The following is a 13,973-nucleotide window of genomic DNA, read 5'->3' on the forward strand; positions in this document are numbered from 1 at the left end:
CCATTTCAATCCTCTCCAGTTTTGTCCATCCATGGCCCTTCTTGGCTTCCCTGTGTTTTGTTAGAGTTCTTCTATAGTTTTGAACAGTTATTTTGATATTTTAGTTAATTCTATGACCATTCGTTCAGTGCTGAAATTGCCTAAAATTGCGTGACCTAGCCCCTTTAAATCAGAACTTTGCTTAAAGGTATTTTTTCATTCGTGAAATCGCGACCCACAATGCTGATAAGTACTGGTCGATTGCAACAACTGTGGGACACTCAGTGAAAAAAAAAATGCAAAAAACCGCAATCTGCTTGTACATCGTTGAACACAATGTTTGGCACTTTAACAACACGAGATTTGGCGTTTTTCATACTAGAGACGCATTAGGGAGCTTAAGCACCAACGTTTTTGAGACCCGAACGGCAACCGGAAGAGAACATTTCGCGTGCCAGGACATTGGTGTCTCCCAGATTTTTATACCAATCATATCTAATGGAGAAAAGATACTTCGCTATGTAAATGTGGTTGTGTGAAGACAAGTTAAAAGGGAAAACACCTCACTTCCGGTTGCCGTCCGCGTCTCAAAAACGCGCGTGCTTAAGCTCCCTATTATCCGTCTGGACGAACTTGGGCATTATCCGTCTGGACGAACTTGGGCAAGCATCTGTTGTTCGTCTGGCTATGCGCCTCTGGTATAAATACGGGCACAAGACGAATTATCCGTCTAGACGAACTATCTTTCGTTGTACGTCTTGAACGACACACAACGAAAGATTATTCGTCCACACGGTTAATGCGTCCTGTGCCCGTATTCATGCCAGAGACGCAAAACCAGACGAACAACAAATGTTTGCCCAAGTTCGTCCCGACGGATAATACGTCCTATAGAGTTCGTTCCGTCTCTACACTACACGAACAACACGAGAGACGCATAATTCGTCTGCACGGATTATGCGTCTCTTGCATAAAAACGGCAATTGTGCAGTCTCTGTCACAAGACTACATCAACACTTCAGCGTTCCATAAACGTCGCTCATTTTCCTACCGAGTTATGCTGATCCAAAATTGTCTACCAGTTTATGCGACCACATAAACTTAATTATCTGTGGCAATACAACATTGCTATTTTTTAACAAATTGACGGAAAAGTAACCTTTCCATTCTTCATTTCTCAAAAATTAATCGTACCTTTTTCGAAGATTCTTTCAACGGACTGGCCTATTAAAAAAAACAAATGCCAAAAACAATTAATATGCGTAGAATCCTTAATATTTGGATTTTACAGGTCCATAACTAAAATCGAATTTGCAAAAGAGTAACAAACGATGTTCTCGCTTGCGCATCCTGAATTTCATGCTCCAATCGACAGTTTCGTTTTTTCGCTGCCGTATATCAAGGTAGCCGAACGGATGCATGGGTAAAATCGCACATTTTGACTCCCTTTTTCGGTTTCTTTTCGTATGGTCAGTCAACTGCTACTTACGCATATTAGGCGAAAGTAAAAAACGAAATTGTTCCTTGAAAGTTAAGTCAGAGTGCATACATTTTAGAAATGAAAAAATAAACAAAACTCCAACAAAAACACAATTCAGCATGCACTTGGCAAAGCAGGTTCCACATTGATAATTTGGAAATTCCATTACCTTTCGCTTCTTGGTAGGAGAGCTGGCCACATCCTCAACAGGAGACGCCTAGGGAAAAAAAACGATGCTGATTATTTCTTTTCAGTTTGGAGCACAGTCTTGCTTCGCTCCTCGTTTTAACCGTACTTTTCGAGCCCTCTCCAAAGAAAAGAACGCCTGATCGCACGTTATCGTTTTCAGTGTGGCAAGAACAGTGGGCTTTTTCATATGGCGGATTTTGGGTCAAGCAATGCAAATGACACGTGTAATCTGGCCTCACTTAATGTTGTGACCACAGAATGAGCGTTATTTCAAGAATTTGACATTCAATGGCTTGTTACATGTAATGGAGAATGTACGATTGCTGTGTGACTGATCTGGAGAAAAATTCACATTATCACATTACCACATTATCACATTAGATCCTTAAGCGTCTTGTAAACCAAGAGAGGAGCCTGAGCGAAATAAAAGCGGTAGCCTCGCAGCTCCTACAAGGTCTCACCTGATTGGAGACCACCCTTGAGGTTTAACAAAAGAACAAATAACAGAAACAATGGCCCTTTTGTTTTAGGCCTAGGGTAACAGAAACAATGGCCCTTTTGTTTTAGGCCTAGGGTCATTGTTTCTGTTATTTGTTCTTTTGTTAAACCTCAAGGGTGGTCTCCAATCAGGTGAGACCTTGTAAGAGCTGCGAGGTGACCCAATAAAAGACGGTATACTCTATACAGTCTTCAGGAAAGTGTATGATTTTGTACAGGCTGTGTTGAAAAAGCAAACGGTAATAACCTAGCAAATTTCTTTCCATAACAAATCAAATGGCTGCTTAGTTTTTGAGAAGAGAAAACGAGAAACTACCGCAACGGAGGAAATCTCTCGGGGATAAGAGAAATCGATTCGCGTTATCGTTCACTTAACGTTTTTGGAAATCTCTCTTCCATTGAAGATGCACAAAAAAGTCTTAATTAACATTTCAGTAGTTAGTTGACTCACCGCTTCTCCTTCCTTGAAGCATTTTGGGCACTCCCAACAGTTGTTAATTTCAGTTACAATTTTGCAGGGTGCAGTATTGTCCTCCACACATGAGGGATGCATAATTTCACCACAAAACCTGCATTCCATTAGTGGATGCTCTTCGGTATTCTCTCTTTTACAAACCAAACACCGCACACAGGTCGGAAGATTCGGCTAGGAACGATTCGGAACAAAACGATATCAGTTTTAAAACACGCAAACGCGGACAGGTGACCACAAAAGGTAGTTGAACTATTAAAAAGTTTGATAACATGTTAAGGACGGTGCCTACTAATTAACGATATTTTTGCCCCGGTGTGTGACTATGCAAGAAACGTAGATCTTAACAAGTGTTATTGAAATCCAAAGAGAAAATTGGGGATAACCACGCATTTTTCAAAGATAATTCATGAATAATATTTGTAAAAAGCTTTAAAATGCAAAGCAATGTATGGCATTCTTTCGCAAATTGAAGCTTTATTATCTCTGAAAAATGCATGGTTACCCCCAATTTTCTTTTTGGATACCAAGAGTACTTACTAGGATCTACTTTCTCCGGGTAGTTTCAAACTGCGCAAAATATCCCTGTATTAGTAAGCATCACCGACAGGAAATCCGAGTATCTGGAGATGCGCAGAACGTATGCGCAATAACAATAGTAGGCACCGTCCTTAAACATTTACATTTTTCCAACAAATGGCAATCGGGATTGAATTTGTAAGATGGTATGGACGAAAGCGGACCAGAACACTGGGAAATGAGTGTCCTACTTCTTACGATAAGTGTGTAGGTATGTCCTTTCACGTCCACAGTGCTACTTGAGAACAAGGGTTGTCCAAAAGAGTCTACGGATTACAACCTTTATATCGAAAGACTTAACAGTCTAAGCTTTTGCTGTTGACCATAAAAGGAAAGACTTTCTACTTAGCTAATTAAAAACCCCGACTGTTGGTTTTGCAATCGAGCCCACCATATCCAACTTAAGAGTCTGGTGCTATATCTACTTTGGAAATCATCAAGGAGAGGCAAAGTAGCACAGCAGCCAATGGGGGCTCACACCGCCGGAACGTAGCCCGGTTTCTATGATATGAGGTTACCGAAAGTACTGCTATTTCCTAATCAGAATAAGTACAAGTACAAAGAAGGGTTACGTTTTTGCAAACGTTGGACGTGTAGCACTTATATTTCAACAGACTGAACTATTAGAGTGTAATGTGAAGCGATAGTTTTCTACCCATATGAACCATGTGAGCGTTAGCCCTACTAGTGGAAATGGGCCCACACAAGGACAGAGAAAAACTCTGACCAGAGTGGGAATTAGATCACCGCTGCTAACTAGCACTTCACATTACACTCTAATAGTTAAGTCTAATCAGAATAACAATGGTTAGGTCTTTTGTCTTCCTCTACTGTTTTGGTACGGTATATATGAAAGTCTACCCAAGGTTTGCGTTCAAGAACAACAAGTTTGAATCTGGCGGGGATGGATACCCATAGTCGACCAGGAGTCCTGCTGACCATTAAACCATCGTGCCTCAACGTCCTCACGGGGAGAAGCAAACCCAACATTGACTCTCCACATCCCACGCAACAGCCCAGCACTTCAACAAAAGGAAGCATTGTGAGAAATGAGTGCGTAAATTACACTGTTACAAGGGAAAAGTGGGTGGGTAAAGGGGAACCCTTTTTTGCGGTCTATTTGTCAACCAACCATGGATGTAAACTTGAGAAAATCTGAGCGCAATTTCGAACTAAAGCAGTGGGTGCAACAACTCCAGGGCTTTTTATAAGACTTCTTCGTGAACAAGCGGCATTCAACTTATAAAACTGTGAAGCTTGTTACGTTCCGATAAAACGACTTAACTAAAATATACAACAATGGCAATATATGTACCCCAGAGGCCGCCGATCCAAGACGTCTTAGGCGTCTATTATAAATACACGACACAAGACAGACGCATCAACCGTCAGGCGAGTTCAAAGTCTAAAGTGCGTCTGATCGTCGCACTTGTAGGAGACGTCTTAGTCGTTTCAAGCGATGCCTTGGATAAAGACAGGACGCACTTAACAAGACGTTTAATGCATCTACGCGTCGAAGGCGTCCTCTAGTTTAAGTAAGACCATTATCAACACTTACATCAGTGCAAACTCGCATTTGACAAGACTGCTTCATTCTTCCAGGTCCTCCAAATTTTTTCATATCTTTACAGGTCTTGCACTCGCCACAGTCTTCTCGCTGACAGTTCTCACACTGGCCACACCGAGTGCGGCGGCGTCTTATTCCAGGACCGACTTTGGTACCAATCATAGGTCCTCTTGCAGCATATTTTTTAGCCGTCTTTTTCTGTAGGAAATTCAAAAACGAGGTAGTGTGTTTTCGATTCTGTCATATAGAGTGGCGCCAGATTTTCAACTGAGCAATTACTACGATTGATGGCAACACCACGACGAGCTATTTGAGTTATCTTCACAAAGCACGGGAAAATGCTTGAAATTCAAATGCCTTGGGATGTTACAAGCGCAGAGCTTCTTTTTGACCGGTACATAAGCTTTCGACTTTCCTGTCTGTTTATGCAGCTGCTGTTATTGCTTTTAAGGTGACATGAATTGTCTGTCGTCTGTTTTATTACTTGTTGGAAAGTTATCACACCGTAAAGAAGGTAGTTCTTGCGAGAGTCAAAATACAATAATGTGTCTATGTAACGCATTACCTGTGTAGGTTTATCAATCTGCAACAGATGCTGCAGTCCCGAAGCTGCGAGAGTTTGATCATCATCACTATGCAGTTCAACCAGTTCCTAAACGAAGCGCAAAAAGGCAACTACAATAAGTTTGAGAATATGAGGTTGATGATGATGATGATGAGGTTGATGATGATGATGAGGTTGATGATGATGATGATGATGATGATGATAATAATAATAATAATAATAATAATAATAATAATAATAAGGCTACCTTTAAACGGGGTAGGCTGACAGAGACAACAAACATAGAACTTGAAGCTTATACGTGCATAAGAGACTTAGAACAAGAGGGCACCTACAAGTACCTCGGTGTAAATGAAGGAGATGGAATTCAGCATGCCCCCCATGAAAGAGAAAGTAAGAAAGGAATACTGCAGAAGGACAATACTGATCCTTAATAGCCAGCTCAATTTTGTCAACAAAATAACAGCCATTAATTTAACACCTTGGCAGATCCAGTGGTTGCATACACTTTCAACATAGTAAATTCGAAAGTAAGCGAGCTAAAAAAGATCGACGCAAAGACAAGAAAATTGCTCACCATGCATAAAATGCACCACCCGAAGTCGGATGTAGATAGACTCTATGTTGCTTGGAAGTATGGAGGAAGAGGCCTTATGCAGTTGGAAACTAGCTACAAGAGAGCCACGATTGGTCTTAGCACATTCCTGAAAAGCTCCCTCGACCCCTTCCTTGGGCTGGTGCAAAAGCACGATGCCAAAAAGATGATTTACTCTGCTCAGAGAGAGGCACAAAAGTTTTCTGGGAGTTTGATTTGTCTGAATTACCTAGAGAAGCAGACGAATTCGCATCAAGCAAAAAGAACAAAGCAGAAAGCCCGACAACAAGTTCAAGAACATCTATCTAAACTGTGGGAAGGTAAGGCACTCCATGGAAAACACCCCAAAAGAATGAAAAATGGCACTAACCCATTATGTAGGATGTGTGGCAAGTTTGATGAATCTGTCGATCACTTAAAATATCTGGCTGTCCAGAACGTCCCAAAACTGAATACATTCAGAGGCATGATAATGCAGCATCGTACATTCATTGAAAGGGGTGCCAGAGCTATGATATCAAGACAACTGACAAATGGTACGATCACAAACCAGATACTGTTGTAGAGAACGAACAAGCAACGATTCTGTGGAATATGCCAATTCATACTGACAGGGAAATAGCGGATAATAAACCAGATATCATAATCAGAGATCACACGAATCAGAAATGCCAGATTATAGATATGGCAGTCCCATTAGACAGAAATACATCCGTTAAGATAGTCGAGAAACTCTCTAAGTATAAAGACCTAAAGATTGAGACTGCTGATGTAGCCAAGTGATAAACCATGTATGGCTTTGAAAGTCAACGTCAAGATCTTGTTATGCACTCTTTCCTTAAATGGTAGCCGATGTAATGAGTATAAAACTGGAGTGATGTGGTTGAACCTAGACGTGTTAGTTATCAGTAGGGCTGCTGCATTTTGTACAGGTTGTAACTTATTGATTCTAGTAGACCATAGAGCAAACTATTACAGTAATCTAATCTTCCCGTGGTAACTGCCTGTAGAAGTGTTCGTACAGTTTCGACAGAGCGGTATTGTGAATAAAGTAAAAGGCAGTTTTGCAAATGTTGTTAACATGTGGCACCGGAGTCATTTTTATCAAATAAGTCTCCTAAGTTCCTTGCTGTCGCGACCGGCCTTGCAAACGCAACCTCCAACAGAAAATTGATCAATACGAACTTTGCTTATCTGCTGCTTAAGTGTCTGGTTGAGAAGGCTTGGAGAACCTGCCATCTTCTAAGCACCGCGACGAAGGGGCAAGCATTTCACTGAATTGATGCTCCCCAACTTCCCGATCGTTGATCTCTACTGGGGATTAGACACAAAAGGGACATATTTCTTTGGATGGCAAAAAGAATGACACAAGCAACAGATTCATTCAAAAACTCGTTAATAATTCATGAGCCTAACAGACTATCAACACATCGATAAAAATGCCACGTGCATGAGCTTAACGCACTCGATAAAGCACTCCTTATTAGAATTCTTTATAAAAAGAATAGTAACGAGGCACGACTTGCCGCTTTTTTTTAAAGAGCACATACAAAAAGTTTCGTATACCAATCATCCAGGAGGTTTTAGGGAAGGACTTTATAACCAATGAATGTTCCAGAAAGGTTTCCTCCTTTTATGCTATCCACAATCACGTCATTGAGCAGTGAGAGAAGCATTTCATTGAAGTGTCAAGTTACAAAGGCTAAATATACAACCAATAAATCTGACAGATAATTTTAAGACTTGCTTCTGGTATAAGGCGCACATAGTATGCATATGAAAGTTTAAATTGAAAACGAAACTTTGGAGCCATCTTCATTTGCAAACTTAAACCGGACTTACTTCCAAACTCGTTCAGTAACACGATCTCCTTTTCGCATTTTTGTAACGCTTACAGTCCACTCAATCACTCTATGCATAAATTAGACAAGGGGATTAAAAAGTAATCAAAGTAATTACTGACAGAGACATTTCTAAATCTCTTTATTGCATTAGAATATACTAATTTTTTTTTCTTGAAAATCCCCACAGAGTTTCCCGAAACACAAACCTCCAGTCTATCCAAAAGTCCACAGGGATCTTCCACAGTTGCTGGAACATTCTTCTTAGCCTGAGGCCAATTCCTTAGTTTTTCTATCAACTTAAATAAGCCATCAACTTCAAACCGAGTCAGATAGACAGGACGCCAGGGCAATTTATCTTCCTCCTCTTCGTTGCCTTCTGGAGAACCTTTTTCGTTCGCATCTTCTACATTATGATTTTCACCGTTAACATCCATCGTATCTTCGTTATCTTTACTTTTCTTTGCTGCTCTTCTCTTCACGCTACCCCTCTCGCTCTCCTCTTTCTTTACAGCCTTTTCTCTCTCTTCGTTTTCATGTTCCTGTCTGAAAGTCGCCTCGTTTTTAGCAACTCGACTAGATCGCCGACGGCCCGGCGTCTCGTTTGCGTCGTCTTCCACGCTCTCTTTCACCGCGGACAAACCAGCTTCCCTGTTTTCTTCGCCATCCGTTTTTGCCACACGTTTGTTGGCCGACCTTGCTTTGCTGCCCACCGTTTCTTTGGCCTTAAATGTTACACCGTTCTGTTTCTTCGGTGTCAAAGATAAGCCCCGTTCGGTTTTATCTTTCTCTAAAAGGCGCAAGTACTTGTCCGCCGCATACCACATGATTTGAGCCAAGAAAGGATAACGGAACTTGAGGGGAACCTGACGAGAAAGAATAAGGTTGATGTTTACAACCATGACAAACCGACTCACTCGCCGTGCGGCTAATCTTAGATTTTATGATTTAGTTTTAAAATTGGTTACAACTATCGCATGCTTCAATACGTGAAAGGATCTTTTTTCATCCCATGAGAAACTTGGGATTATTGTTGGTTATCTTGCGGATGGGAAAATCTCTTGGTCAAAACTGAGGATAAGTGTAAAAATAAGGCCTAATGACATCACATTTTTTGGAACGTTTCTCCATTCCATGCGACAGATTATTATGAGGATATTCTTGCACTGCTGACATGGCTTTATGCGCTGAAAGGATCAAATCTCCGACTTTGATGGCATCTGTTTTCTGTTTTAACGTGACTTAAATATCGCGGGGACCTCACTGGAAGACACGAGGTCTGGTCGTTTTGAGGAATCACGCAGACAAATTATTCGAATCTGGGCCACTGTGACCATACGAATTCAACCTATCGATGAAAAAGGCGTCGAAAAATTGCGTTACTCCCGTTTCTATTATAAAAATAGCTTAAGCTAGAGTGGCGCTGTACTTTGGAACAGCCTTCCGCGAGAATTATGATCAGCAGAGTCTCTGCGGCAGTTTAGACACCTAATCAAACAAGTGCTTTAAACAAATAGGTTGAGTCACGGCATTCTTGGAAAACAGCTCTTTTGTGACAGTTTTATAGGGTGTATTGCTTGGCGGGTAGCTCTAATTTGGTAGTTTTAATATAGTATTCTTAATAATCGGATGTATCTGCTTGGTGGGGTAGTTATCCTATTCATTTAATTTCATTACATTCTTATCTTGGCTGATGAATTGTCCGTGAATAAATAAAGATTATCTATCTACCTTCTCTCCAAATTTTGACAGACCGGATGTTTAAAAAAATTAGTCATTCTCTGATATACCGAAGCACCCACAGTGAACGAAGAAAATAAAGTCGAAATCACGAAAAAAATGACAAAGAGAGCTTCTTAAGAGCCTAGCAAAGGCATATGGATGGTTTTATGGCAAAATATGGCAATCGTAAACGATATTCTCGTCAAATGAAAGTGGGCTTCTTTGTTGCGTAAACAGCATTAGCATTCCACGTAGCTTGCCGTTAAGTTATTTTCTACTCTCCAGAACCTACTTTTTTCATAGAATGAGCTTTTAGAATGATGTTCTTGTCTCCTGAGATGATACTTTTCGATTCGGGGGAATTTTGTGACAAGAAATTTATCACTCCTGCCGTCGCGTGACTTGCCGGGTTTGCCCAAAAATATGATCTTTTATCAGCTTCCTTAAGACAAAAAATCGTAAAATATTTGCGGATCGGTCGATTTCTGTGAAATTTGAAAGGATGACTGCTGGCGAATGGAGAAAGAACCTTACCTGGAAATAAAAAATTCTTGTGTTTTGCATGAGAATGCCAAGAAGAGGTAAATATGACTTGTTTTCTTTCTTCCGCATGCGTGCGTACGGGAAGTTTATCTTCTTATGCAAATTTTGACAGACAATATTAAATTACAAGAAAACTGATACTGAAACAGGGATGTCAATAGGGGAAGCAACCCGTTACACCTGCTACGGCTGAGCTGACTTCATGTTACGGGTGAAGATGTTCATTGCTGCAGGTACAACTCGAAATAAATAAATTAAAAAAACCTGCTGAAACAAATATAATTGTTCCTTGGTGTCTTGCCTCCTTGTTTCGTATCAACGTCTAGATTGTAAAATCGGAAGATAATTCATAAACGTTTAATCCCCGTGAATCGACCGAGTTATTGGAGGTCATTTACATACGCCCGCCATTTTGTAAGCATAGACGGCCCTGGCGACGAAGTTGTGCGCGGCTTCTACCTTTTCTGAGAGACAATTCTTACTCTGAGTAACGAATTGGATTTGCCAAATGAAGAACCTGAAGATCTCGAAGACGAGATTTTTACACAGCAACAAATTAAGTCTTCAAGAAGCTGCTTGTAAACATGTGCTCATTTGAGGGCTCTGACAGTGAGGATGAAGATGACTAAAATTTATTCAAAACTTTATAGTATATTTTCATTTCAGGTTTTTTCAAGCAAGTCGTTGAAAACAAACTGTGATTAAAAGACTGTAGAAGTGCTGTAATGTTGATGAGTCACATTCAGGGCAAAAACATGTCGTTCGAACTGGAAACAGGATTTACACCATTCCAAGAATGAGAATAGAATAGAATTTTCTTTTCATGCGTCAGAATGCAGGAAAAAGCACTTCCTGGGGTCTCTTTTTTCAAAAAATTTCTGGGGCAACATGCCCTCAGACCCCTCTTGGGCCTCAGGCCCTGCGGGCCTTCGCTCACGTGGCAACTGGCCACGTAAATAAATGCTATGGGTGACACCTTTAATGAAACGGCTGCTTAAAAACTTATTGACATCCCTGCTAAAAGATTCAAATAATCTTTATTTTGAGCTTTCATTTGAACTAAAAAGATGTAAAACGTAGCGAAAAATAAAATTTCGAGTAAACCGTGCGCAAAAAAAAGTTGGCGGGAATTTTTGCCGTACGAGTGCCTCAAAAAGAGTTTAATTTATCGGAATGTTTATACTTGACGAAACGATAACAATTTGTCACTTAAAAATGGAACATATCTATTTTGAAAAATAGTATTTTGACAATACAAAGCGACTCGAGAAAACCTCGACCCGTTTCAGTTGGCCGTCGATCTGACATCGCGGTTCGTGAGATCACGTGACGTGGCCTTCCTTCCTTCTTTTTAGACCGACCATGACATAGAGCTTTACTGGTTTTCACTCACGTGATCAGTAACCTTGTTTTTACACCACAACAAAAGAAAATGTTTGCATGATAATTGAGCTCAATTTCCGGAGGATTAGGTGGGGACACCAACATGGCCGCCGTGACGACACGTGAAAACACTCCAAAAATAGCCAGTTAGCACACCTGCTACACACACATATCTCCCCCTCCACCCCTCCCCAAGCTGTAAAACGTAAATCGCAACTTTCTCGCCCAGCATGCATTCGCCTCCACCACAGACATTCTTCTGGTTCGTCACCCAATATCTCGTTAAGAAACAAAGATTTCGCGGCGAGAAAGGGGAATGCATTGGAAGGTGTCCACGAACAAAAGCACGGCGAGGTCATATCACTTACCTTTGTATTATCCTCAATCTCGCTGATTTTAATTTGCCCAAGGATGTTATAACTGTGAATAAAATTACCGCCAAACACAAGAGAATCATCTGGAGTGAACACTGCATGAATCCAACCTGTGGAGTTAATTTGAATGCAGCCGTCAGTCTGTGGATAGATCATTTACGATGGGAAATTGTCGCGCTTTTTGATTTGTCACTTACTTAATCCTGGTTCACTCGTACGACGACAAATGCAAACGCACGCGCAGACACAAGAAATGGAAAATACTTTATTTCTTGTGTTTGCATTTCACACGTGTGAACTAGGGAAACGCAAACGCAAGGTACTAGGAAAACCACACAGGTTGGATCGTTTCAATGCCACCACGGCTCAGTCCAGTTGACAGTTTCATTCTCGTCCACCATCTTGGAAAGAGACTTGAACTGCGCCTGCGTGTCTTACTTCCCGTGCGTTTGCATCGAACGAATGAACTTCATTTGCGTTTGCATTTGTGTTGTGTTGTAATTTGTGTTGTAAGTGTGGACCAGGCTTTGGCAACAAACACTAGCATGCCAAAAGAAGTCATTTTGAAGGAGAATCAAGCATCCTGATTAATCGTACTGGGACCCCAATGAATAGTAACTGAGGAGTATGAAAAACTGTTTGCTTTTTTTGCGATCAAACGCGGTCGTGCGTCGTTGACAGTCTGACAGTCGACAGTTCGGCGATTCCCATAGTTAAAACGAGGGATCAGTTTCTAGAAAAACTGTGGTACTTTGTGGGTGGGAGAGTGAAACACGAAATTTCGTTTCCTGAAACCAGTTGACAAAAGTCGAATGGCCGCCGTGAAAAGATTGACTGACACCTCGAGCGTGATCAGTCGCCTCGTCAGTCGCTGCAGCCCGATCGTTTAGGTTCTCATGCAGCCAAGTGGAAGCTATGATAAACTAACAGACCCCGTATTTTCCTTTGTGCTCCTGTGGGATTATCATGTGGTTACGCCGGAATGAAATTCTGTTAACTGGTGGTCTCTAGCACGCTTTGTAAATAGCCTTATGCATGCCTCCTGCTAGTAGGGCTTGACCTTGTTGCGCTTTCTTTTAATTGCCCGTTTAAATAATTAAATAAACACTGGACTAGCTGTTTACTTTTAAGTGTAACTGCACCACAAACAGGGTTGTTACATTTTTACCTGTGGGTATTAAGAACGTATCTCCTGCCTCCAAGTAAGTGCGGCAACACTTTTCCACTTGATCACCAAAGAAAACATTCTGCTGTTTTCCAGACAAAACCCACTGTTCGTACAAATGCAGGTTCTTCTCGGTGGGCGGAATCAGCCAAAACACCTAAAAGGCCATGAAAACAAACCAGGTGGAACTTGGCATACAAGACTTCACTGGGCCTATATCACGGCGCTTTAAAAGTAAAGCTATGATCCTCGCAGTTATGGACGCAATTTTAGCAATTGCGTAGAGAAGCCTGAAAAATTCAGGACTTTAACGAGGTTTGAACCCGTGACCTCGCGATACCGGTGCGACGCTGAAACTAACTGAGCTATGAAGCCACTAACGTTGGGAGATGGTCATTCGATTCCCGATTCATTTCCCACGGGAAAATTAGAACCCACAAACGACCAGCTCTCAACGTTAGTGGCTTCATAGCTCAGTTGGTTAGAGCGTTACACCGGTATCGCGAGGTCACGGGTTCAAACCCCGTTAAAGTCCTGAATTTTACAGGCTTCTCTACGCAATTACTAAAATTGCGTCCATAACTTCGAGGATCATAGCTTTACTTGATAACTTTACAATTTCATTTCGCGTGAAAGATCACTTCCGACTAATGATTGGATGGCAAGGCTCCTGCATGACTGAGTTTGAGTGGGAAGAGTATGGCTTACTCTGAGGAAAAATCAACCGAAAATCATGGTTAGGATCGCAGCTCTTTATAACCTCCAATTTCACAACTAATTGGACTCCTTTACGAGGAAGCTCTCTGAAAATGATCATCTTGAAGACAAGGAGCGGGAAATACGTAAACGGAGAACGAGGAACAAGGAATTTACAAAATGGGTAATCTTTTAAAGCAGAAATCTTTCAAATGGGAAATCCTTTAAATCGGGTAAAATCTTATTAATGGCGTCTTGCCCTTTCGAAATACCGATTCCCCTTTTTAAAGATTCCCCCTTCCCCGTTCTCAAATTCCTCGCTCCA

The 13,973-nt window shown here is 41.2% G+C and overlaps 1 protein-coding gene across 3 annotated transcripts in view; it reads right to left on the bottom strand.

Annotated features, from left to right (window-relative positions):
- The window catches only part of LOC137975044 (lysine-specific demethylase 2B-like), a 37,594-nt gene that overhangs the window by 8,015 nt on the left and 15,606 nt on the right, over window positions 1-13,973 (bottom strand). For all 3 annotated transcript variants that reach the window (XM_068822079.1, XM_068822078.1, XM_068822077.1), the window contains 8 exons: window positions 12,956-13,109; window positions 11,782-11,897; window positions 7,975-8,631; window positions 5,330-5,416; window positions 4,756-4,962; window positions 2,598-2,792; window positions 1,629-1,676; window positions 1,174-1,203 (listed from right to left, as the gene is read on the bottom strand). In XM_068822079.1, the coding sequence (XP_068678180.1) occupies window positions 1,174-1,203; window positions 1,629-1,676; window positions 2,598-2,792; window positions 4,756-4,962; window positions 5,330-5,416; window positions 7,975-8,631; window positions 11,782-11,897; window positions 12,956-13,109 (1,494 nt within the window). The remainder of the gene's footprint in view (window positions 1-1,173; window positions 1,204-1,628; window positions 1,677-2,597; window positions 2,793-4,755; window positions 4,963-5,329; window positions 5,417-7,974; window positions 8,632-11,781; window positions 11,898-12,955; window positions 13,110-13,973) is intronic.

The sequence above is a fragment of the Montipora foliosa genome, chromosome 11 (genome assembly GCF_036669935.1).
Source record: "Montipora foliosa isolate CH-2021 chromosome 11, ASM3666993v2, whole genome shotgun sequence".
In the NCBI taxonomy this organism is placed as follows: domain Eukaryota; kingdom Metazoa; phylum Cnidaria; class Anthozoa; order Scleractinia; family Acroporidae; genus Montipora; species Montipora foliosa.